This window comes from Rhincodon typus, chromosome 14 (genome assembly GCF_021869965.1).
Source record: "Rhincodon typus isolate 14 chromosome 14, sRhiTyp1.1, whole genome shotgun sequence".
Classification (NCBI taxonomy): domain Eukaryota; kingdom Metazoa; phylum Chordata; class Chondrichthyes; order Orectolobiformes; family Rhincodontidae; genus Rhincodon; species Rhincodon typus.
Genome location: NC_063345.1, coordinates 60,879,950 through 60,904,949, shown reverse-complemented (window position 1 = coordinate 60,904,949; position 25,000 = coordinate 60,879,950). Strand labels below are relative to the sequence as shown.

The window sequence follows — 25,000 nt, the reverse complement described above, 5'->3', positions numbered from 1 at the left end:
ATTATGGTTTTAGGGGCTGGTGGAGAAATAGGGGAGAACAACAATTTGTGTAAAAAAGCATGCTTACCCTAAGTTCCAATTTGATCCACGGTTGCTTCTGAAGGTTTACACTGTAGACTTTTGCTTTTTTAACAGCTTTCACATACGCTTCATGCCCTTGTCGAAAATATACAACCTGGAATGATCACCAAAATTGTTAACATAGATTTTCAGTTTAACAATAAATTTTCTGATATATTAATATCTGCTCAATAACAACTCTCCCATTACACACACCAGCATACCAACTTCAGCTTAGATTTTTCAATAGGACTCAATATAAAGGAATGAATCATGCCTCCTGCAAAGTCTTTTTGAAAAAGTCCTGATTCTTCTCATCCTGCTGCATAGCATCAGTTCTGTTATTGCAAAGTACTTTTGGAAACTAACAAAATAGCAGAATCTCATTTAGGGACTTATTTTCCAAAGGATGCACGGTCTTTTTCTTGCTACCAAAAATGCACCACTTGCTACTTAGCTATACTGATATTATTTTGTCACCCTCAGCAGATTTTTCAAGTTTATTAACATGTCTATATGCTATCATAGTACAGAGAAAGACCATCTCCCAAACTCCCTGTGAAAACCTACACCCAAATCAGAATTCAACATGGCCTAAACAGTTAAACAAAGTGAAGGCAATAAAAGAAAATGCACACAGATGTGCAATTACACCAGATCTGGTGTAATTTGTTGGGAATATTAGCAATTGTGTCACCTAAGCCACAAAATATATTTTCTCTCCTCATAAGGCCTTTCTGAAATGTTATTATAGGCTACGCTGAAGTGATGATAAACAGAGGAATGCCAGTATTTGGAGAAGGCATTGTTTTGCCCGAGACCGGACGAATGCACCAATTGCTTTCTAGCTCTACTCCTCCACTAGTCATTCCAAGCTTAAAATTTAACCAGAGAGGTGAGGTGTACAAACTATGCAGGCTTTAAAATATATTCGGTTTTGGCATAGAAACAATTCAGCCAAGTTTATTTCATCAAGGAATAACTAGTTATCACAAAACTGAAATGTATATGCAAAGAACACTGACAAAAGTATTTAGACTGTGCAACAATAAGGGAGTTATATTCTAAAATCTTAAACAAATCCTAAAGGATTTTGTCAAACGACAATGCATTCATATTCTGAAGTGAAAAGGTATCAAATGGTGCAACTGGGCAACTCTAAAACAAAACTACATAAGTGGAGAATTGATGATAATTGATGAACTTTAATAAGTGACTGGGACCAAAGATCAATGTATCAACGTTTTTCCCCCCTGCACGTTCCAGGTGATTTGTTTAGACGCGTGGGTCCTTCACATTTTTGTATACTTGCATATTTGCAATAACTTAAAGAGATAGACTTGATCAGGGTATGAGCTAGTGTGCACACTCAAATCTTACAGGAAACATTGCTAGAGATTTTTACTAGTTTGTCGATGCACTAATAGGCGAGGCTGATTCACTTAAATCCACCATCCTTTGTTCAAAAAATGGAAATAAAAATAGTAATAAAGGAGAAAGAATTACATTTATATAATTACATTATTCTTTAAATAAATCGAAATGTAATAAACTTTTGCAACCAATTTTCAAAACAACATACAACTCAAACAGTACACTGAAATAAACATAAATGAGCTCTCAACTCCTAAAAGCATATATACTATTCAATTTAGTCAAGGAACAAAGATTTACCTCATCACCCATTTGTGGCACAAATGGTGATCTGCGTGGTGTTGTATCTCGGATCCAAGATGGAGGAATCCATTCTTCAGAAGGTGCACCTTCCATGGCAAGTAGTTCACTCGGCCTCTATAAATAGAGGAACTCAAATGAACATTAACGCATATAACATGCGAATTTGAGAAGCAAAATTAGGTTTGACAGTAAGTCTACTATACAATTAAGTTTGCGATACCTTATAACAGAAGTATGAATGCAAATTCCTTTTAATAATTCATGTGCAAGTAAAGGAGGAAGCATGGCTGCAAGTTATAAAAATGCAGCAAAAATATTATGATTAATACAATGGTAGTTTCACCTCTTCCAAGGAAGATGGATAAGAACATTGAAAGTAAAATTTAAGTCAAAAACCTAAAAACTTTAGGTTGAGCAAGAGGAATTTTTTTTAAGATTGCCTGCAAGCCAGTTAAGCTCTACAGCCAATTACATTATTAAATACAAGGCATACTTTAGCTGCACAGAGAAAAGTTTCGAGTTAGATAGTTCCAAATTATTAGCACATCTTAATTTAAGCATGTGAGCAGAATCAGTGCAGGTAAACAGTCAACTCATCTTAGCCCATGCACTGAGAAACAGATGCAGTAATATCCATACAATTTCATATTGTGATGCATCTGGCCTCCACATGTCACTGACAAATAAGTACACCTGCAGGCCAGAGGAGAAAGATACAAATGGATATTATCTCTGATCCAATTTGGTAAATCAGAATTTGCTCAATGTGAATCAGCAGACAAAGTAAGAATTTTGTCAGTCTGCACCCAACAGTTACTCAACTTCAGTTCTATCATGGCTTTGCAAGGGGAATAAATACGTACTGCAATGATCAGAATTAAAACAATTTTCTGGCCCCTTACACAGACTCCATGCTATGCACATAATCAACTTGTACATGCTGAAAGCACATGCCTTCATCCGTACAGGACGCTGAGGTGACGATGCTTTTTGCTTATTTTTGCAATATGAAATAGTCAGGTTTTTTTTGCCAATGAGTTACATCTACTTTTCACCACTTCCTGCGTAAAAAGAGGCTGTATATGTTCACATTTTAGGTCTAGCGTCAAATTGCCTATTGCAGCATCAACAGCCATGAAAGCAAATATTAGATGCCTATGTATAACAGATACTTGATCCAATACCTTCCATTTTACACCAGCACTGGAAGCTAATTTCTACACCCAGAAGTCTTATAAAGCCAAGTTCTGTTATAAGCTGGATCTTCTTCCCAAATTTACAGATAAACCCTTTCTAGAATAAATACATGGAAACAAAAAAAGGCTGCACACATTCAAGTACCTTCTGTTTGGACTGTTTGGATTTCTTGCGTTTTAGAGTCAATCTTTCTCCCAGCTTCTCATCTTCAGAGCTGCTATTATGACGTACTATTCCTCTCACCAATCGTTTGGGTGGTTGCAAGTTAATACCAGCATCTGCCGTCCAATCTGAATATTCACTTGATGAATCACTAAATTGAACATCGAGAAAGAGAATGTAAGCATTTAACATCAACATTCAGACCTGGCTATAGTAAGTGATCGAGGATAACAGAATTTGCTGTAACCTTCCGAACTAAACCACTGCTTGGAAAAAAAAAGACAAGTGCAAGCACAAAAGGTTTTTTCTTTTTAAAAGAATCATATAGCACAGTTGAGGCTCCTGAGCCCATCGAGTTTGCACCAACCTATCTACACTAATTTTGCTTCCCAGCACCTATAACAGCAATTGTAACATTTCAAGTGCTCATCCATGTCCTTTTTACAATTTATGAGCTTTCCCTCTTCTACTATTCTCCCAGGCAATACATTCCAGATTCTCATCAACCTGAGTGAAAAAGAATCATCAAATCCTCCCTCAAACTCCTGTTCTTCATCTTAAAACTATGCTGCTCTTTATTGATCGTTCAGCAAAGGGGAACAATTGCTTCCTATTCCCCCTGTCCATGCACGTCAATCAGGTGTATAATTCTATTTATTTACAAATTTATGCAATATTGCCAGTTGGGCCAGCATTTATTGATCACCCCTAGTTGCCCTCAAGAAAGTAATAGCGAGTTGCCTTTTTAAACCATTGCAGTCCATTTGCTGGATGTAGGTCTACAATGTCATTAGGTAGGGAGTTCCAGGATTGTGACATGGTGACACTGAAGGACAGCAATATTTTTCCAAGTTAGGATGGTGCACGGCTTGGAAGGGAAGTTACAGGAGGCATTCCCATGTGTCTGCTGCCCCGGTCTACTAGACTGTTGTGATCATGGGCACGGGTGGTGCTGCCTTAGGAGATCTGGTGAATTTCTGCAGTGCACTTTATAGATGGTATAATACTGCCAATAAGTGTCAGTGGTAGAGAGACTGAATATTTTTGAATGTGGTGCCAAGCCAGCAGGTTGGTTTGTCCTAGATGGTGACAAGCTGGAGCGTTTTTGGAGCTATGCGCATCCAACCAAGTAACAAATATTCTGTCATACTCCTAACTTATACATTGTAAATGATGGACAGGCTTTGGGGAGTCAGGTGCTGATGCACTCACTGCAAAATTCCTAGCTAATGACTTGTTCTTGTAGCTACAGTATTTATGCATCTAGTGCAGCTAAGATCCTGGTCACTGGTAAACCCCAGCATGTTGATAACAGGGGACAACATTTCGGACAACAGTGAGTCGAGCCAGTCATTCCTTGGCATTAACGTTACTTCTCACTTGTTGGCCAAAACCCGGAGAAGGTCCAGATCTTGCAGCATTCAAATATAGACTGCTTCAATATGAGGAGTCACAAATGGTGCTGAACATTCCAACTTCTGACAATGAAGGCAAGGTTATTGATAAAGCATCTGAAGACGGTTGGGCCTAAGACACTACCCTGAGAAACTCCTGCAGAGATGTTCTGGAGCCAAGAAGACTGATTTCCAACCACCACAATCATCTCCCTTTGTACCAGTGCAGTGTTTCAAAATCACACCCACCGCCTGTGACTCTAGTTTAGCAAGTCCTTCTGGATTCCATACTGTCAAATGCAGCGCTGTTGTCAAAGGGCTGTCATTCTCACCTCTCCTCTGGAATTCAGCTACCTTATTTACGATTTGACCAAGCTGTGATGCGGTCAGGAGCTGATGGAATCCAAATGGAGCAGGTTATTGCTAAGCAAATGCTGCTTGATGACACTGTTGACTACACCTTCCAGCACTTTACTGAGTAGACAGATGGAATGTTAATTGGCTGCGTTGAACTTGTCCTACTTTTTGTGTGGAGGATGTATTTGGGCAATTTTCCACATTTTCAGGTAGATGACAATTTTGTAGCTGTACTGGACAAGCTTGGTTAGAGGAGTGAAAAGTTCTGGAGCACATCATCAGCAGTATTGCTGGAATGTTGTCAGGGTCCATTGCCATTGCACAATGCAGCACCTCAAAATAGTTCTTGATATTATAAGGAGCAAATTGAATTGGACAAACACAGATATCTGGAGATGCTGGGGACCTATGCGGAAGGCCACTTTGGATAATCGGTGCTTCTGGCTGAAGATTACTTCAGTCTTATATTTCAGACGAATGTGCTGGTCTCCCTTATCATTCAGCATGGCACTTTTTGTGGACCCCTGTCCTCCAGTGTGTCATTTAATTGTCCACCACCATTCAGAACAGGATGCGACTGCATTACAAAGCTTAGATCAGATCTGTTGTTTGTGCAGTCACTTAGCCCTGTCTATCACATACTGCTTATGTAGTTTGGCATGCAAGTAGTCCTGTTTTGTAGCTTCACTAGGTTGACACCTAATTTGTCAGAATGCCTGGTGCTGCTCTTGAAATGCCCTTCTGCATGTTTTCTGGACTTACTGTCATAAGACCCGTTGAAAAACACAAGAGTTTTCATAAATATTTTTTCCTTAAAATGGGATGCAATTCTTGCCTCTGCTCCCCCTGTGAGCAGGGCATTACAATTTTACAGGCTTCCAATAAAATTGATTTAAGCTAAATTCGTTTAGTGAAGTGGACATAATTCTACGTCATTTTCAGAGAAAATGACAAATAAATCACTAAAACAGTCATTCATTTTCTTACATCTAAAAATCTACAAGACTGCTCTGCAAAATAGGTCAACAGGGTTGGGTTGGGAGAATTCAGGAGAGGGAAATTCAAAATCAGTAAGAGAAACTGTTGAGGACATTGGGTAGATCAGTGATTGCAGTTTTTTTATTTCACCCCAATGTGGATCAGGAATTGGATAGCATTTAATAAATGCTTTGGAGCATTAGTAATCAAGGTAACATCAGAAGAATAAGAATAAAGAAAGTCAAATTAAAGCCAGAGATTGAATGGACAAAGCACTCATATCAAAACAGATCAATTAACAGAACAAAAACAAATTTGTTTGTTCCAAGAGCCATTAGGAGTTACCAAGGTTGGGGATTAACTATTCCAGCATTCTTTACCTTTAGAAAAGATAAGCAAACTGGAGGAGGGAGGAATTACCCAGATATCAAACAATGAGGTGAGAAAAGTAGAAGGAAATCGATTTTAGCTCGAAGAGCGTGTAATTTAGGAAATTAGAGTAAATAAAACAAGAATGATTGTTCAATCATGGGAGACTTGAATCTTCATCAAGATTGGTCAAATTTGCAGCACGAGTGTAGGCAATGAAGAATGCGTTTAAAGCAGATGATTGCCAGATAAATATGTCAATGAATCACTACAGAAAGACTATTTTTACATCTTGTTTTAAGCGATGAGGTAGTTAAATTAATAACCTCATAATAAGAGAGCTGCTGGGAATCAATTTTAATAATATGACAAACACTTATAATGAATTTGACATATCGTTGAATCAAAAGCATGAAACACCGTCAGTTATAAGCAATGAGCTGGTCAAGGCAGATTAGGAAACGGGATTAAAATATATGATGATAGTTAAACAATGGATAGATTAAGTGGGAGGACCTCATAAATGTTCCCAAAAAGAATGCCTGAGGTTTGCGAGGATTTTTAAAATTTAGAGAGTAAATCAACTATAGACTAAGTTTTGTGTACCTATAGAAGCTTCTACAGAAGATGAGATTAGCATAAAAAAATACAAATCCCTTAGAGGGAGACACTAGGGAGTTTATATAATGCGTTAAGGAAATTGAAGAAAATAAATACTTTGCATCTGTCTTCACAGTAGATAATACAAAAATCATTTGAGAAAGGACTCAAAAGGTTGTAAATATAAGCAAAGAAAACAGTACTGAAGGGACTAAAAGCTAACAAATCAGCCACACCCAATAGTATAAATTATTACGTAGTTCAAAGGAGCTGTTCGCATTGGTTTATGACTTCAAAATTCAAGCAAGATATACAGACTTGGTACCTGTAATACAACAAATCATGTAAGGATTCACGAAGGCCTGAAATTCAGTCAAAATTTATCCCTTATGTCTGCCAGTGAGAGAGAGGGTTTGATGAACAAAGAACACTGGGCTTGGATTATAGATATTAATTAGATTTCCTTGCTGTTTAAGTGTGATCTACTAAGGTTACATTATTAATAAGAAGTTGTTAATTTTTGCTTAAGTTATAAACTTGGTGTCCGAGATCTGTTATTCAGAAAGGCTGGTTAGGATCAATTGAGCAAATGAGGGGATCACGGAACGTTTTAATTTCACTGAGCTGTGAATCTAGTGATAGTGAGGCTACTTTGATTTGGCTTGCTCGACACTTAGACCAAAGGACTTTTTTTATTGCTGTGTCAAATCAAGTCTGCACTGGTCAAAAACAAAGACCTAATTGAATGTTTAACATCTGATGTGTTTAACAATTCTGATCTTTTCCTGAGGACATAAATAGTAGAATGGACAATGGGTGGCCCTACATTCAGTGTATTTGGCTTTTCATAGAGTATTCAACAAGATCCTACACAAGAGGCCGTGATACTAAACTATACTCAATGAATTTGACAGGGTGAGGGTTGGGGGATGATAGATGTGAATAGCTTGATAATTTGTTGAAAGAAAAGGAGAAATGAACAGTCACTGTCAGATTGGTACATTATAAGAAGTGACCTATTTCAAGGATCACCTTTTGGACCCAAGGTACTTACAATCCATATTGATAACTGACAGGAGGGGAATATTGTAAACTTATTCAAATTAATCAACAATACAAAGGTAGGTAGGAAAATAAGCTGAGAGAGGATGATTTTTGTAAATGATTTGGATGTAGGAGTGGAAGGGTGGATTAGCAAGTTCGCGGGTGATACAAAGGTGGGTCGAGTTGTGGATAATGCGGAGGGCTGTTCTAGGTTACAAAGGGACATTGATAGGATGCAGAGCTGGGCTGAGAAGTGGCAGATGGAGTTTAACCCTGATTCATTTTGGAAGGACAAATGTGAAAGCAGAATACAGAGTTAAGGGAAAGATTCTTGGCAGTGTGGCGGAGCAGAGGGATCTTGGGGTTCATGTCCACAGTTGCCTGAAAGCTGCCACCCAGGTGGATAGAGTTGTTAAGAAGGCATATGGTGTGTTAGTTTTCATTAATTAGAGGGATTGCGTTCAAGAGCCGTGAAGTTATGCTCCAGCTATACAAAAGCCTGGTTCGGCCACATCTGGAGTATCGTGTCCAGTTCTGGTCGCCTCATTACAGGAAAGATGTGGAAGTGTTGGAAAAGGTGCAGAGGAGATTTACCAGGATGTTGCCTGGAATGGAGGGAAAGTCTTACGAAGAAAGGTTTGAGAGAGCTAGGGTTTTTCTCTTTAGAACGTCGAAGGACGAGAGGTGACTTGATAAGAGGTATACAAAATGATCGGAGGTATAGATAGAGTGGACAACCAGAGACTTTTTCCTAGGGTGGAGATAGCTATTAAGAGGGGGCATAGCTTTAAAGTGAGTGGAGGTAGATATAGGGGAGACGTCAGAGGTAGGTTCTTTACTCAGAGAGTGGTAGGGGCGTGGAATGCATTGCCGGAGAGGGTAGTGGAGTCGGCCTCATTAGGGGCATTTAAGCGGCAATTAGATAGGCATATGGATATAGTATAAGGTTGGGGTGGAGGTTATACAGACCTTAGTTTAGGATAAAAGTTCGGCACAACATCGTGGGCCAAAGGGCCTGTGCTGTACTATTCTATGTTCTATGCAAAGACACTGCAAAGGATTTGGAATGATTAAATGGGTTGCACAAATGTGATAGACGGAATATAAATATGGAGATATATATTATCCACTTTGGTAATGTGGCTGAACGGTGGGATTTACATGTATAATTGCTCGTTGTATTTTGGATGAGTTTGGATTTTTCTATGTGTCTGAAGTTAGTAGTTGTCTTAGAAGTACTTTTGCAATCATGATGATCTCTTTTAATAAAGTTTTTTAAACATCTGGCTGTACAGTGAATGGATTTATGCACTAGTGCACCTTTTTTAAAACTTAAATTTAACTTTAATTTTAACTTTTTAAAAGTTTAGATTCTTGACCATACCGAGTTTTAAGCTTCAGGGAAATGCTCATAACTTAGACTTGTAGTTTCATTTTAACTTTGCATGTTGTCTTAGGAAGGCTTTGAAATAAGATGGTTGTATACAGCAGAACTCCTTAGACAAGAATGACAGATTTAGTGAATGAGATTAACTTGGAATGAAAAGTTAGTTAGTCCCAGACCAGAAGTGTTGGTGAAAACCCAAAAAAGTGGTTATTTAAGATGGGTACACGGAATCTCAAGTGTGGGGTAGCTCCAGGAAGAAGCTATCATAGCTCCAGCTAAAAGTTCAAGTTGCAAGTGATTTACACCTGCCAAAATGTTAGACACAGGGATTCCAGTGAGTGTGTTATCAGGTAGTGTTTCAGAGAACTGTAGCAGAGGTACTCTGGGCATTTGGCTATTTCGTTTCTTTTCAATTTATAAAGGAGTGTTTTGGGATTAATGGGCTTATTCCTTTAGTGTATGTCTAAATAACTGAATCTGGATTGTAAGTAGCTATGTTAGATTATTCTATTTTACCTGAAGTTTATTTAAAATAAAAAGGGACATTGTGCTATTGTTAAAACAAAAACTGCAGTGTTGCATACTTATGGTTCAGAAATAGACAATTTTGCTAAAATCAAAAAACACAAAATTATGATCCATCAAGCTGGGCTCCTGTCTGGGAACCTACTAACCCAGTAATAGCATTGATTTTGTATTCTTGCTGTTAAGATCCTGGCCAATGGTTTGAAATGATGATATTCATGAATAATTGCTATTCAAAAAGGGATTAGCATGAAATTGTAAAACAGAAAAGATGGGAGGTGGCTCAAATGGAGCATAGTCACCAGCACAAACTGAAAGAACCAAAGCAATTGGAGTATCAAAGTAAAAGAAGCCTTTCCTGTAGTTATATAGAGGTTTGTTAAAACTGCATTTAGTTTTAATCTCCTGAAGATAGATATTTTTGTTTTAGGCAGGATGCATTGAAAATTACATCACTGAACTGATTCCTGGGATCAGGGTACTGCCCAACAAGGAGTGATTAAGTAAACCTGCATTTTATATCCTAGCGTTTAAAAGAATAAGAAGTGATTGAATTGATACATGAAAAATTCTTTAGGGTTTTCAGCATCAAGAATTAGAGGTCACAATTTAAGAATGAGCAACTGTTCACTCAGAGTGAAGATGAGGAAAATTTTCTCACGCAGAGTCGTGAATCTTTAGAATTCTGCACTGCAGAGCTGTGGATGCTCAGTTGTCAAGTATACTAAAGTCAAAGATCAACAGGTTTTTGGACGTGAAGTAGTGAGGTAGAAGATTGATCATATGAAAAGGTGGAACAGTTTGAATGGATGAATGGCTGAATGGTCTGCCAATACATCTTATTTTCTTATGTCAGTCACTGTCTGGTGGTGGTAAACACAATAATGCATGCAACATACAGCTGAATTAATTATGTTCATGAACTCGAGTTAGCATCTGAACCCACTAACAGTATTCAAAAGTCTCTTACCTTGAACTGCTTTCACTCTGCCACTCTTCTTCAACCTCATCAGATGACCCCTCACTTCCATCTATAGTCTCCATTTCCTGGTTGCCAGAAACAGCAAAGTATTAAATGAGAAAATACCAGTGGTTATTTTCATCAGATAACAATGACTGAGAAGGCTCAAGGGTCTGAGTGAACGATACCTGGTCCTAATTCAAATATTTGTCTGATATATCATACATACTTGCAGTTTGAACAAGAAATAAAGCCTCAACATAAAAAAGCTTCAATTCTACAATTTTAAAATCAAAATCGGTCCACAAAGGTAACTGAACAATGTTCAAATAACCTTTATTTCCTTGTCCTGGAGAGCTCACTAACAAATGACTGAATCAATACCAGATACCAAGGACTTTGGCTGCTACCTGTAATGCAGTAGCTTTTAAGGTAGATGAAGGCTACTAGCTTGTCGAGATCTTGACTTTTGTTCCAGCCACAGATAACATGAAGCTATCCAGTTATGTTTGTTCAAAAGTACTGAAATTTTGTGTTCTATATTGCTAGAAACATTGTAAACTTAAAAGTGAATTTAGACTATTTAAGAGTGATGTTGAGAAGCACTTTTCCACACAAAGGTGGAAATCAAAAACTCTTCTGACCAAAATTCACACTCCATTACTACAGGTGTGACAGTGATGGGTGAGCAAACAGAAGATTGAGCCAGTGTCAGTGAGGGTGGGCAAATGAGTTGTGCATGTTGTAACAATGACCTTTGTAAAGGCAGTTAGAGACTCGGTGACAGCAAAGGAAAGCAGCTCTTAAGAAATTTATTCAAGCAAAACACCGGCGTAGATGCAGGGGGAGGGGGTCCAAGGCTCACTCAGGAGTTTGAACTCTCTCCAAATATAATGGTAAGAAATACTTCTTTTATACCATTACACAAACAGGTTGACACAACCCCAAAACTATATTAATACTATCCACATCTAGCATAATCAGTATATCTAACTGCACCATACAGTTAACTATCAGTGGTATACAGCTCCTACACTATCACATTAGGGGTTATTGTCCATTGAAACCTTTATCAAAAATAAACATACAGTTACTCAGTGTCTAGCCCTGACCCATTGTCACCAACATCTGTAGACTAGTTTGTTTCCTGCCTGGAACATCCCGCGGCCTGTTCCTTTGGGAACTATCTTCCAACTAGCTGCCTGTCTCTGCAGCAGCAAGCAAGTGCTCTTTCAATCCTTACTTTTAACCCTTACTTATATATTCGTCCCCTACTTCGGATCTGTGAGAAAGCCATACTTCTGTAAGAAATCTACACTTATACACACTTCCCCTTCAGTGGGGCCGCTGATCAGTAAGTGTCTGAGCCGTATTCAGAATAACCTTTCCTTGCAAAAAATCTACCTACAAAGCATACTGTGAGAAGAAGAAATGGTTAGCTGAAAGGAAACCCGTTTGTGACCATCACTTTCATGTGAATTCTACCAAGTGTGTACCCGATTACAAGCAAAGGTCTGTGTAAGTTAAACTCAACACATTAGCTTGGCCCCAGTTCCCCACACTTGTCTAGTGATTAGGACTTGGGACTTATTCTTTTTCTCTCTTGTTCAGCTTGTTAATTGAGAAAGGCAAAAAACCTTTAAGTAGATCCTGCACGTGGTGGTCTCTCATGGTTAATTTTCTTAATTATTCATTTAAAGATTTCAATTAAAACTTTTAAATTTCTAAACATTGCAATGATAAACCTCATTTTTCTAAACCTTACACTTATCAGAGAATGATTATAAAGTACGGAAGGATATTGTTCCGTTTCCCTTACTGTGGCACAGGATACCAACGAAAGAGGAACTATGCCACCTACAGGACATAGCATGAGGTGCTTAAATCACAACTGAGAAAATGACAGATGATCTATGAGATAGTAGGAACTGCAGACGCTGGAGAATCTGAGATAGCAAGGTGTAGAGCTGGATGAACACAGCAGGCCAAGCAGGAGCAGCAATGGAGGAAGGCGGACGTTTCGGGCCTAGACCCTTCTGAAGAAGGTCACAAACGGGTTTCCTTTCAGCTAACCATTTCTTCTTCTCACAGTATGCTTTGTAGGTAGATTTTTTGCAAGGAAAGGTTATTCTAAATATGGCTCAGACACTTACTGATCAGCGGCCCCACTGAAGGGGAAGTGTGTATAAGTGTAGATTTCTTACAGAAGTATGGCTTTCTCACAGGTCCGAAGTAGGGGACGAATATATAAGTAAGGGTTAAAAGTAAGGATTGAAAGAGCACTTGCTTGCTGCTGCAGAGACAGGCAGCTACTTGGAAGATCTATGACACCTGGGCATTGCTAGCTAGGACAGTGTTTATTGCACATTTTTATTTGCCCTGGAGAAAGGATAATGAGCTGGCTACTTAAAGTGTTGCAGTCCTTGCAGGTTATTGGGTTACTGGAAGTTCCGGGTTTTTGACCCAATGAAGTGAAAGAACAGCAATATAGTGCGAAATCAGCATGGTGTGTTGCTTGTAGGGGAACCTGCAAATAGTGGTGTTCCCATGCATTGCTGCCATTTTCCTTCTCGATGGTAGAAGTTGCAGGTTTGGAAGGTGCTGCTGGATGAGTCTTGGTGAGTCACTGCAGTGCATCGTGTAGATTGTATGCACTACTGCTACTTCTATGCATTGGTGGTGAAGAGTCAAATGTCAAATGTGGTGGATAGGATGCAAATCCAGCGGGTTGCTTTATCAAGCCTCAATAGTGTCAAGGTTCTTGAATGATCTTGGAGCTGCACTCATTCAGGTAAGTGGTAAGTGTTCTATCACACTCCCAGCTTGTGCACTGTTGGTACTGGACAGGCTTTGGGGAGACGGGAAGACATTTACTCGCTGCAGAATTGCTCATCTGTGAGCCATAGCATTTATACAGCTGGTCCAGCTTAGTTTCTAGTTAATGAGTAACCCCAAGCACGCTGATAATGGGCAATTCAGCAAATCGTAATGCCACTGAATGTCAATGGACAGTGATTAGATTCTGTCTTGCTGGAGACTGTTATTGTCTGGCACTCATGTGGCACAAATAGTCCTTGCCACTTAGTCCACCATGCTGCATTTAGACCATGGATTCTCACTATCTGAAGTGTTACAAATGGTGCTCAACAGTGCACACAGTCAACAGTACACATCCTCAACGTCATAAGGTCAGAAGTGATGATGCGGCTGAAGACAACAGAGTCAAGAGATTGGCTAAGTCAGAGTCGCTGGTATTAAGATCAAAAATCAAGGCTGCTCTGTTGCAGGTGTGATTTTTCAAAGGAGACAATAGCAGACTGTGCCTTCTCACATGTACTAAGCAGAGTAGGGGTAGTTATCCATCATGACTCAGCCAATAGTTGCTCATTAAATCAACATCCAAAACCAATTTTTGGTAATTATCAAATGTCAGGATCTTGTGGACCACATCGCTGTCTGCAAAACATTTTAAGATATTTGGTGATCATGAAAAAATGCTATATAAATGCAAGTTACTTTCCTTAGTGGCCAACAATGTCCAACAACTTTGTATATGCAAAATTTCATAGTAACTTACAGAGTCAGAGTCATACAGCCTAGTCCAACTCATTAGTGCCAACCAGACACCCTACTCTGACCTAGTCCCATTTGCTAGCATTTGGCCCATATCCCTCTAAACCCTTCCTATTCAAATACCCATTCAGGTGCGTTTTAAATGGTGTTAATTGTACCAGTCTCCACCACTTCTTCAGGCAGCTCGTTCCATACATGCACCACCCTCTGCATGAAAAAGTTGTCCGAGGTCCCTTTTAAATCTTTCCCTTCTCACCTTGCCCTCTAGTTTTGGACTCCCCTTTCCCAGGAAAAAAAGACCTTGGCTCTTCACTCTATCCATGTCCCTCATGATTTTAAAAAACCTCTTTAAGGTCACCCCACAGCTTCCAATTCTCCAAGGAAAAAAGCCCCAGCCTATTCAGCCTCTCCCTATAGCTCAAACCCTCCAAACCTGGCAACATCTGTGTAAATCTTTTCTGCACCCTTTCAAGTTTAACAACATCCTTCCCGGAGAAGGGTGACCAGAATTGTAGTATTCTAAAAGTAGCCTCACCAAAGTCCTGTACAGCTGCAACATGACTTCCCAACTCCATTCTGACCACTGAAGGCAAGCATGCCAAATGCCTTCTTCAAACCAGTCTACCTGTGACACCACTTTCAACGAACTATGCAGCTGCACCCCTAGATCTCTGTGCTCAACAACACTCCCCAGGGCCCTACCATTAAGTGTATAAATCCTGCCCTGGTTTGCCTTAGCAAAATGCAACACCGCATATTTATCGAAAATAAACTCCATCTGCCACTCCTCTGCCCATTGGCCCATCTGATCAAGGTCACATTGAAGAAGATTATTCCAGACTACAAATGTCCACTACACCACCTATTTTGGTTTCAACTGCAAACTTACTACCTATGCCTCCTATATTCAATCCAAATAGTTTATGTGAATGACAAAAAGCAGTGGACCGAACACCGATCCTTGACACTGCTGGTCACAGGTCTCCAGTCCAAAAAGCAACCTTCTACCACCACCCGTTGTCTCCTACCTCCACACTTTTAAGTACTGATGTGAAAATATTTCCAGATTTATGAAAATTATCACCGTTATTGGAAATGTTGCAAGAATCATATCAAAGACTAGTTAATAAAACTCAGCTTCATTGAATAGAAGAGTCAAAATGAAATGTTTTAATTGGATCAGGGAAGTCTGATACAAAGTGGCCTGTCAGGTTCACAATACTCAACAGCCAAGCAGAATACAAAAAGTGAAGAAAATTAAAAATAAATGGAGCAAAACAACCCTTTGAGAAGATTAGCAAATAAGTGCAACATTACAGTATATTATGTACATATAAAAAATGGTAAAAGAACATTCAGAGTGGTTGGGTCTGATTAAGGATCGCAAAGGAAATCTTCCTGTGTAAGTAAAAATAATGACCATGATACTAAAAAGAGAATTAAGGTTAATGTCCAAGTAAATGATCTTTTGTGTACGTTTTTTTCTTTCAGAATTCTAGAATCCAAATATTTTGCTTTTGCTTTAAATGAGTACTTCGCAAAAAAAAACTGTCGCTGAAGAATGCTGGAAACATTTAAGGAGGAGGCAATAAGGAAATGGGATACGAGTTGGACAAGGTTAAAAATAGATAGGTGCATTTAAACAAGAACTGCTGTACTTCAAAGTTTAAAAGTCATTAAATCTGGATGGGATGCATCGTAGTTTGCTGATGGAAGGACAAATGGAAATAGCAGAGGCCAGGACAACAAGTTTTCAATCCTCTCAGGATAGAAGCCGTGCCAGGGGACTGAAGGGTTGCATATGCTACCATATTTTCAGGTAGCAATGCAGAACTGTGTAACAGAAGCCTCAACTACTGGAGGAGAACCCATAGGGAAACATTACCACAGGATAGGGAGTTAGCTCTCAAAAAATTAGTATTCTAATTTAAAGACATGAAAGACAATGGTGTTGATCTATGAAAACTTGCAATGATCTGCCTCAAACAGGAAAGAAACAGCAAGCAACAGCAAGAAAATGGTATTTCGGCCTTTATTACAAGAGAATGCGAGTATGAAGTAGAGACCATATTTTCAATCATATTAAACCTTGGTGAGAACACACTTGGGAGTAGTTTTTTTTTTAAAACACTTATTAAAAAATACAGTTTTCTTTGGTAAGGAGCCCAAAACCCTACACACTACTCCCAAGTTGTAGCAAGAGGTTCACCGTATTGAAGGCTGCCTGACTGACAAGTTTGCCTTCCAGTCAGACGGAGAAGGAATCACAAACAGGCCACAGTAATAGTAAGCCCTGTCTCAGGAGTTGGATATGTAATCTTGCTGCTTCTGGCACACAAGCATTTAATTTCACACTAAAGATCTTCTTGATTTCCTCAGTTCTGTGTGTTCTAGAAGTCGAAGAAACCCAGCCAACCACGGAAAGCCCAAGCAGGGTTTGAGCAACCTCAAAAGAAGTTTTAATCAGACCTTTCAAAACTGAGTTGAATAACTACACAAAAGAAGAAAAATTGTTGGCTTTGGAAAAGCAGATGAGTGGGACCAATTGGTAGCTCTCTCAAAGAGCTGACAAAGATACAATGGCTCGAATTGCCTGCTGCAGGCAATAAATAGTTTTTTTTAGGAGTAGTGAGCAGAGGTTTTAGAATAGTTTATTTAAAATCCATAGTTACTGACCTCTGAAGAATTATTAGATTCTTCTATCCGACGAATACAAGTTCGACGTTCCACAGTCGAACGAGTGTGGTAGAAATGCTGATTACGGCGTTGAGTCCGCCTCCCTGTGCGCTGGAAAAATTCCTGACCATCGCTCTATAAAGAAATGAATAGGGTTTGCAATAAGACATGGTTTAATTTAATATTTTACACATATCCTCTTCCAGCCAGTCACCCCGAGAACATTATTTTCTAGGTAACACCAGAAATTTTGAATTATAGAAGAACTGTCACCATGTTGATTCATTCTGAAACACTGATGTGCAAATTCTAGGACTCATTTGCCTTGCTTTTGTAGTAACAATGTTGACTCATCATAGCTAAATGGTAGGGGAGCAAAGGATTAAATAGATCTTGATTTCACCTTATGTAAAACTTGATTTTGTCTAGTTTTTCTGTATTTTAAGTAGTGGGTTGAAATGGGAAAATGTTTTTTCAAAGCAAGTGGCGACACTAATTGTAAGCACTGTTTACACAACTGCTTGTTCAAACAGTGGTCAAATTGTGCGTTGCACATAAACTAGGGCTGAGAGGTTGTACAGTGATGGAGCTTAGGGTGGGATAAGTAGCTGATTGATAACTGCTCTCTAGGCTCAGCCAATGACAAAGGCCTTCTACCTGCCAACAACTATTTGATGGGTTTTCAGCTAGCTAAACAGCTTGGAGCGGTGAACAATATATAGAGAAACAATCTGCTGGAGCTTTCTCTGCTCTCTGCAGTAAAAGCTATTTTGAGTCTGAAGTTAACCAGTTTCTCTTTCCTTCAGCAGTTGCTGTAAGCTATGGATAAGTCATAACCTTTTCAGTCTTTCATTCCATCCGGAACACTGGGGCGTGTGTGGCGCAGAAGCAGGTTATACGTGAATTAGAGCTTTAAATTAGTAGAGTTACATGCTGATTGTTTAACCATAGCTACAGTCTAATTACTTGTTATGTTTTTAAAAACACATATCTGGTCTGTGCTTTCTGTCAACTTGGGTCTAAATGACAGATGAATTGGGAAATTGTGCACATTCTAACTTTTGTGATAACTTGGGAACAGCAGGGCTCGATTTCCAGCACCCTACTTCAGTGATGCGTAACAACCTAGACTATTTTTTATAAATATAAAAATGTCAGTTTGCAGCTCTTATAGCACTGTCCTACCTCTGAGCCTGTGACAGTTCATGGAAAGATGTAAAAACAACAGGATTGTGGTAGTTGGTGATTTTAACTTCTCCAATATTGACTGGGATTCATTTACAGCCAGGGGCTTAGATGTGGCAGAATTTTTTAGGTGTATTCAGGAGGGCTTCTTGAAACAGTATGTAGATAGTCCAACCAGGGAAAGCGCCATACTAGACCTTGTACTGTGGAATTAGCCCGGCTGATTGAAGTTTCAGCTGGGGAGCACTTTGAGAACAATGATCATAATTCTATGAGTTTTAATATAGTTCATGGATAAGGATAAGATTAGTTCTCAGGTGAAAGTGCAAATTTGGGGTTAGGCTAATTTCAATAGTTTTAGGCAAGAACTGGAGAAATTAGATGGGGGGACAGTTGTTGGAGGGTAAATCCACATCTGAAATATGGGAGTCTTTTAAAGGCCAGTTGAATAGACTTCAGGACCAGCATGTTTCTGTGAGGATGAAAGATTGGCAAGATTCAAGAATCCTGGACGACAAGCGATATTGAAAGTTCAGTCAAAAAGAAGGAGGATGCAGATGTAAGATTTAGGAAACTGAAATCAAATGAGGCCCTTGTGAATATAAAGGAAGCAGGAAATAACTTAAACACAGAATTAAAAAGTCGAAAAAGGGGCTTGTGAAATGTCCTTGGTAATAGAATCAAGGAGAATCCCAAGGTATTTTATATGAATGAGGAGCAAGAGGGTACCTAGGGAAAGGATAGGTCTACTCAAGGACAAAAGGGAATTTTATGCATGGAACCAGAGGAAGTGGGTGAGGTCCTTAATGAGAACTTCCGCAGGCAGCTGAAAGTTGCTAAGTCAATTCCAAAGGCACTGCAAACAAGATGAGTTGAATAATTAGGAAGGGAGTGCTAGAACTGAACACTGATGGCAGAACTGTGCACAATGAACGCCTTTTTCTGCTTACCTTCTGTGTTGGTTGCAGTGGTTTACGTTTCTTTTCAATTGTGTACAAGTTAATTTCTCCATCGCCTTTACTTAGTCGAAGTTCCTCTTGAAACCTGAAATGGAGGACTTTTAAGTGGATAACATTCATTTCTTCCTAAGAACATTCATGTACATATTTATTCGCCTTCCTGAACTTGTGGGTTATGTGCCAAGGAAAACAGAACTAAATCCAGATAAATTCAAAAATTGTAGGCTAAACACGCTGTTCAAATTTACATTCAAAATATACAAGTAGTTATACTATAAGGAATGTTCTCTGATTAACTAATTAACTACAAGTAACCAATAGGATACATCTGCCATTCAAACCATTCCAGTTCGCTAAGGCGGTGTCACGGAATACCACATTAAGAAGATTCAAGCATGGACGTCACAAAATGAACCCCTCTATCGCTCTCTAATATAATGGCATGTTCATTCTGGTAATTTACAATCTTTTCCTACAAGTAAAACCTTTACTTCTGTATCAATATAGCAACAGTATCAGATAAACAACAAACAACTCTTCTTACAGACATGGCTTAATAGTCTGCATTAAAAAGAGAGTTTTCCCAATTTCAAGACCGATAATCAATCCAGCAAATAGTCACAAAAACTTTAGAATGATGTCAGTTGGATAGAGGGTACGCATATTATCAGCCTGTTGGTAAAAATCTAAATCTCAGATACTTTTAAGTGAAAGGGCCTTAATCCAGTATTAAAATAGACCAGGCCTTGAAATATTGCCCATACTTTTTTTCAAACTGAAAGGTCCTCCCATTTGAGAGTGCAATTCAGAAGAATTTCTTTTGAGCTAATATTTGAATCTTCTACAATAGAGCAGTGAAGGCTGGAAATTGAATATGTACAAACTTGAGTTGAACAGATTCTTGATCTGGAAAGGCAGAACATGGAGCAAAATGGGCAACTTCTGCTTATAACTTATATTCTTATTTGCAGTCACAATCAAACTGAAGTGCATAGCTTTGCTGATGGACAACATAAACAGGAGTCAAACGGAAAAACTTTTAAGTGAAAGGGCTTTAATCCAGTATTAAAATCGAAAGGGCCTATTTTTCAAAAAAGATAAAAAAAGACTAACAGGTCTCGTGGTTTCAAAAGTATCTTAAAGTGTTTACACTCTGTTGAAGTAACCAGTCTTATACAGATCAATTTGAAAATTATGGTGCATTTAAAAATATCTCTACCTGCTAATTCCAGGTGGAAGCTCCATGACTACCACCCTTCGGCTCCAAGCCATCAGGTCTCTCTCTGTAGCCATCTGACTACGAGGGGCATTATTATGCATTTGGCGAACACCTTCTATTTGACCACTCCGTCGAAGTCCAATGGGGGACAGCAAGGCTAAAACATGAAAGTTTATTTTGAATACATATTTGAACAAAATATACTGACACATTCAGAACAACATATCCAGAGCTTAAAAATATTCTGATAGTATTATCAGCTTTAATGCTTCCTGAATTTAACAGAAACACTTCAAGGCTAAGATATCTTTTCATCCACATCCTTTCATTTGTGCCATCAAATCTGATGCATTTGTTGATTCAGTACTGCTTGGGCTACACTACCAAAGTATGCAGCTCAACAGCATTTTGCAGAACAACAGAACAGTAAAGCGGTAGATAAAGTAAATGCAGCATGCCACACAGAATATTCTATATTGATAATTAATAATTGTACAAGAGGGAATAAAATCCTCACCATTAAATCAGTTCCTTAACGAATAAACTAGTGGTAATGGTGGGAATGGGAAGAAGGACCGTGTGGATTCTATCCTCCTATTTGGGAAACAGTCAGCTTGGATACAAGTTTTGTACCTCACCCAATTTAATTACTTCAATTGAGTAAGATATAAACAAGCAACCAATAGGTGTTACTGGACATGGTATATAATTATCCCAATAATCTTTCACGTCATTACATACGCAAAGATCATTTTGGTCTTCTTTGAATGGTTTACCATCAGGACTCAATTAACAATAAAATAAAATTTAAGGAATATTTTACCGTTTTCAAGAACAGATTAGCACAAATTGTAATAGTCCAGTATTGATCTTAAATTTGTTTATATTTATGTTTAAAAGTTCTGCACTTCATTGACACAGGGGACAAAAGACAACCTGCTCCATAATAAAAAGGAAATTGAAGGTTTTGTACATCTATCTAACTCTAACTCTACAGTTTAAAAAAATGTCAAGTGCTGAGGCTCTCACAAAGAGGTTTCAAACACTAACATATAACTGCAACTTCATTTAGTACAATGATTTATATTTTTAAAAAAATGTACCATTTACATTCCCTGTATTAAAATCACGTATGTAATATTTTTAAGAAGTTAATTCATCTGCTTGAAAGTAAATAAGATAACATTTTAGGATAGAATTGAGTTCTGCCACATTTCATCATCTGCAGTGTTACTCACCACTGTTCCGCAAGTTCGATCTACTGTAAGGGCCATCCGGTACAGCTGCTCCTTCGTTTCCCTGCCTCAGGTCATGTTCTCGCTGGAGCTCCCTAATAGCATCATCTAGAAGGCTGGGTTCCTGGCCATTCTCATACTGATCATCTGTCTGTTGGCTGATGACCTGCTCCACTACATCACCATCACCTGGAAGAGTGTCATAGCTTTTACTTCTTACATTTTCATACTAAATACAAACAATCTTGCACCCAAATACTAATTTAGGAAATCATTAAATTACTGAAGATATAGAACATCAAACTTGGAATCAAAAATCAAAATATACAACTGAACAGAAAAGCTTTTTATATTCGACAGAAGCTTTAAAAATCCACTCGCAAATCCAATCACAAATATTTCAGCTGATTCTTCAGTCTCAAAAAAGCCAAAATGAGAACATACATAATTGGATATGGCCATCAGACTAGAGAGTTAGTTCATGATGACACTAGCACAACAGCAAGGGATGACTAAACTCAAAAAAGTATTGGCAAACTGTTTGGGTGGAGATTTTTAAAAATTGGTAAAAGGCAACAGGTAACTTGGAAGTGGTGTACAGAACAATAGTAGCAATGGCACAATAGGGTGAAGCACAAGGAAATAAATATTGGGAGCTTGTTAGAAAGGCAAGATGACAACCTTGGGAGATTTTAATCTACCTATAGGCTGGAAAAGTCATGTAGTCCAGATGAGGAGATTGTAGCGTCTTTGCAGGATATTTTCTTACATCATCATGCTCTGGACCCAGACAGCGGGATACATCAAATCTGGTATTGTGCTTTGAGACAGGAGCTCATGGTGAAGACACCCCTAAGGAGGAGCAACCATAATGTTTGGATTTTACATTCGCATTGAGGGAAAGAGGAGCGGATCCAAGAATATATTTTTAAAATTTAAGTAAGGGCAATTATGACAGCACAAAAGCAAAGGTGGCTAAAGAGAATAGATGAATTAAGTTAAAAGACAGATAAAGAGAGTTGCAAACATTAAAAGGGACTCTCTTAGAATGCACAGAATAAATACATTACAAAGATTAAGAAAAATCCCAAGGGACAGAACCACCATCTGTGGTTATTGAGAAAAGTTAAAAGATAGTATCAAGTTTGAGGGGAAACAATGTTACTGTGCAACGTCAGTTGGCAGACCAGCAGATTGGACAGAACGTATGAAATAAAAAGCAAAGAATGGTCCAACAGATAATGAGGGACAGTTAGGAGTACGACAAAAAGCTTGCCAGAAATAGCAAAAAGATGGGAAGACTTTATTTTTTTTAAAAATGTTAGAGGAGCATGGTCCAAATGAAAATGGAGTCTAGAAAATTGATAATGGAAAGAAAATAAGAAGTGTTACACCTCACTGGGGTAGCATGCTGGAAATCAAACACTATTCCTGAAGTTATCACAAAAGTATGCAAAGTCCTCATTTTACCCATCTGAGAAACAGGTTAACAGAAAATACAGACCAGGCTTCTGTACTTAATATATAGTACCATTTGTTACAAATAAATAGATTCTAACCACAGCTACGATCTATCAACATATGGCTCTACTGGTTAAAACTGGAGCCCTCTTCTAAAACTCCCACACATACATACTGACAGAAAGAGATTAAAAAAAAAACACTGGCAGTATGGGTGCAGGGGAGAAAAAGAAAGTGGGCAAAGAGTTCAATGGAATCAATCCTCAGAATTCCATGAGGCATGCCTTTTTGTTTCACAAGTCCTTCTGTTCACTGATCTTTTCCTTCAGGTTCTTTCACACCTTCACAGAACGCACATATTAACTGGTTCACAAATGATAAAGTCTCTGGCTTAGTTGTTAAAAGCAATAGCTTAGAGCAACAGATGGGAGAAAACAGTGGACAAAGATCTGGCAAATGGATCATCAGGAAAACATGAAATTATCTATTTTGGCAGGAAGAACATAAAAGTATATTATCTAACTGGTAAGAGATTGCAACATTCTGTGGTACAGAGCGATCTTGGCGTTCTTGTGCACAAATCACAAAAGCTTGCTATGCACGTACTCCAAGTAATGAGTTGAGTTAATAGTATGTTGTGGGGGAACTGAACACAAGAGGAGGAAAGTTCTGCTTCAGTTATATAGGGCACTGCTAAGTAGAGTACTATGAATGCTATGAATGGTACTGGTCACCTTTATTTGAGGAAGGATGTAAATGCATTGAAGGCAGTTCAGAAAGTTACCTGGAATGAGTGAGTTGTCTAATGAGCAAAGACTGGACAGGCTAGGCTTAAATGAAACAAAAGGTTCCGGAGGGATCTTGACAGGGTAGATGCAGAGAGGATATTTCTTTATTAGCAGAATGAAGAACTAGAAGACACTGTTTAAAAATCAGGGGTCATCCATTTAAAATAGGAGATTAGACAAAGAACTTTTTCCTCTCAGAGAGTCATGAATCTTGAGAATCCTGAAAGAGGTGGTGGAAGCAGAGACCTTGAATATTTTTAAGGCAGAGATAGGTTATATTCTTGTTAATCAAGGGGTGAGTTTATCACTGGTAGATAGTGTGAGAACCTCAAATCTATGCATAATCTTATTGGACAGTGGAGTAGGCTTGAGGAGCCAATTGGCCTACGCCTGCTCCTGCTCCTTTGTCATTTGCTAAAAATTGGTTGGCAAGTATGAAAGTGGAGATACAGGCTGTGGTGTATCCCAAGGACCTACTCTAGAGTTTCAATTTTGCAATACATTAAAAATTTCAAAAAGGAGTAGAAGTGGCATATGCAAATTCAGATGACAACAAGTTAAGATAAAAAGTACAATGAACCATACGAATATAGAAGATTCGATATTACTCTATCTTTAATTTATTTCCTCTGGTGGAAGTATCAAAAGTAAGAGAACACGGAGAAAATGATTTTAAAATTAAAGTTAGGTAATTGAGTAACAAAATTAGAAAGCAATTTTCAACAGAAATGCAGAATAAGTTTTGAATTCTTATCCCCAAATATTGTCAATGCTAGGTCGCCTCGAGCTTTCAAGATCATTATCAATAATTTTTGTTTTTATTGAGGATGATTTTCAAGTGATGTGGAGCAAAGACGGAAAAATGGAGTAAAAGAGAACACTAGCTATTATCCAATTAAATGGTAGAGTAAGCAACGGAGCCGAATGGCTTTACCCACAAAGGGAACAGGCTAAAAACTGTGCCCTTAAAATAGTCTGTTCCACCATAGCTGGAAAACCACATCCAGCAGGCTTCTATACCCGCAGTCCGAAAATCAAAGTCAAACTCAAGTCTCGGATCCTGGAATGTACAAAGCCTCATGGATAATGAGCAAAACAATCATCCAGATTGTTGCCCTTAAACTCCGGCACTTCAACACTAAAATAGTTTCCCTATATCAAACATTAGGCAAAGGATAGCTGGGGAAACAAAG

At 38.5% G+C, this 25,000-nt stretch overlaps 1 protein-coding gene across 1 annotated transcript in view; it reads right to left on the bottom strand.

The window, feature by feature from the left end:
• The window catches only part of LOC109936009 (bromodomain and WD repeat-containing protein 3-like), a 77,119-nt gene extending 52,231 nt beyond the window's left edge, over positions 1-24,888 (bottom strand). The window contains exons 1-9 of the mRNA XM_048604943.1: positions 24,828-24,888; positions 21,562-21,747; positions 20,324-20,480; positions 19,096-19,189; positions 16,961-17,095; positions 10,721-10,797; positions 3,079-3,247; positions 1,735-1,851; positions 68-175 (exon numbers count right to left, since the gene is read on the bottom strand). Of these exons, the coding sequence (XP_048460900.1) occupies positions 68-175; positions 1,735-1,851; positions 3,079-3,247; positions 10,721-10,797; positions 16,961-17,095; positions 19,096-19,189; positions 20,324-20,480; positions 21,562-21,747; positions 24,828-24,888 (1,104 nt within the window). The remainder of the gene's footprint in view (positions 1-67; positions 176-1,734; positions 1,852-3,078; positions 3,248-10,720; positions 10,798-16,960; positions 17,096-19,095; positions 19,190-20,323; positions 20,481-21,561; positions 21,748-24,827) is intronic.
• Between the last annotated feature and the right edge of the window lie 112 nt (positions 24,889-25,000).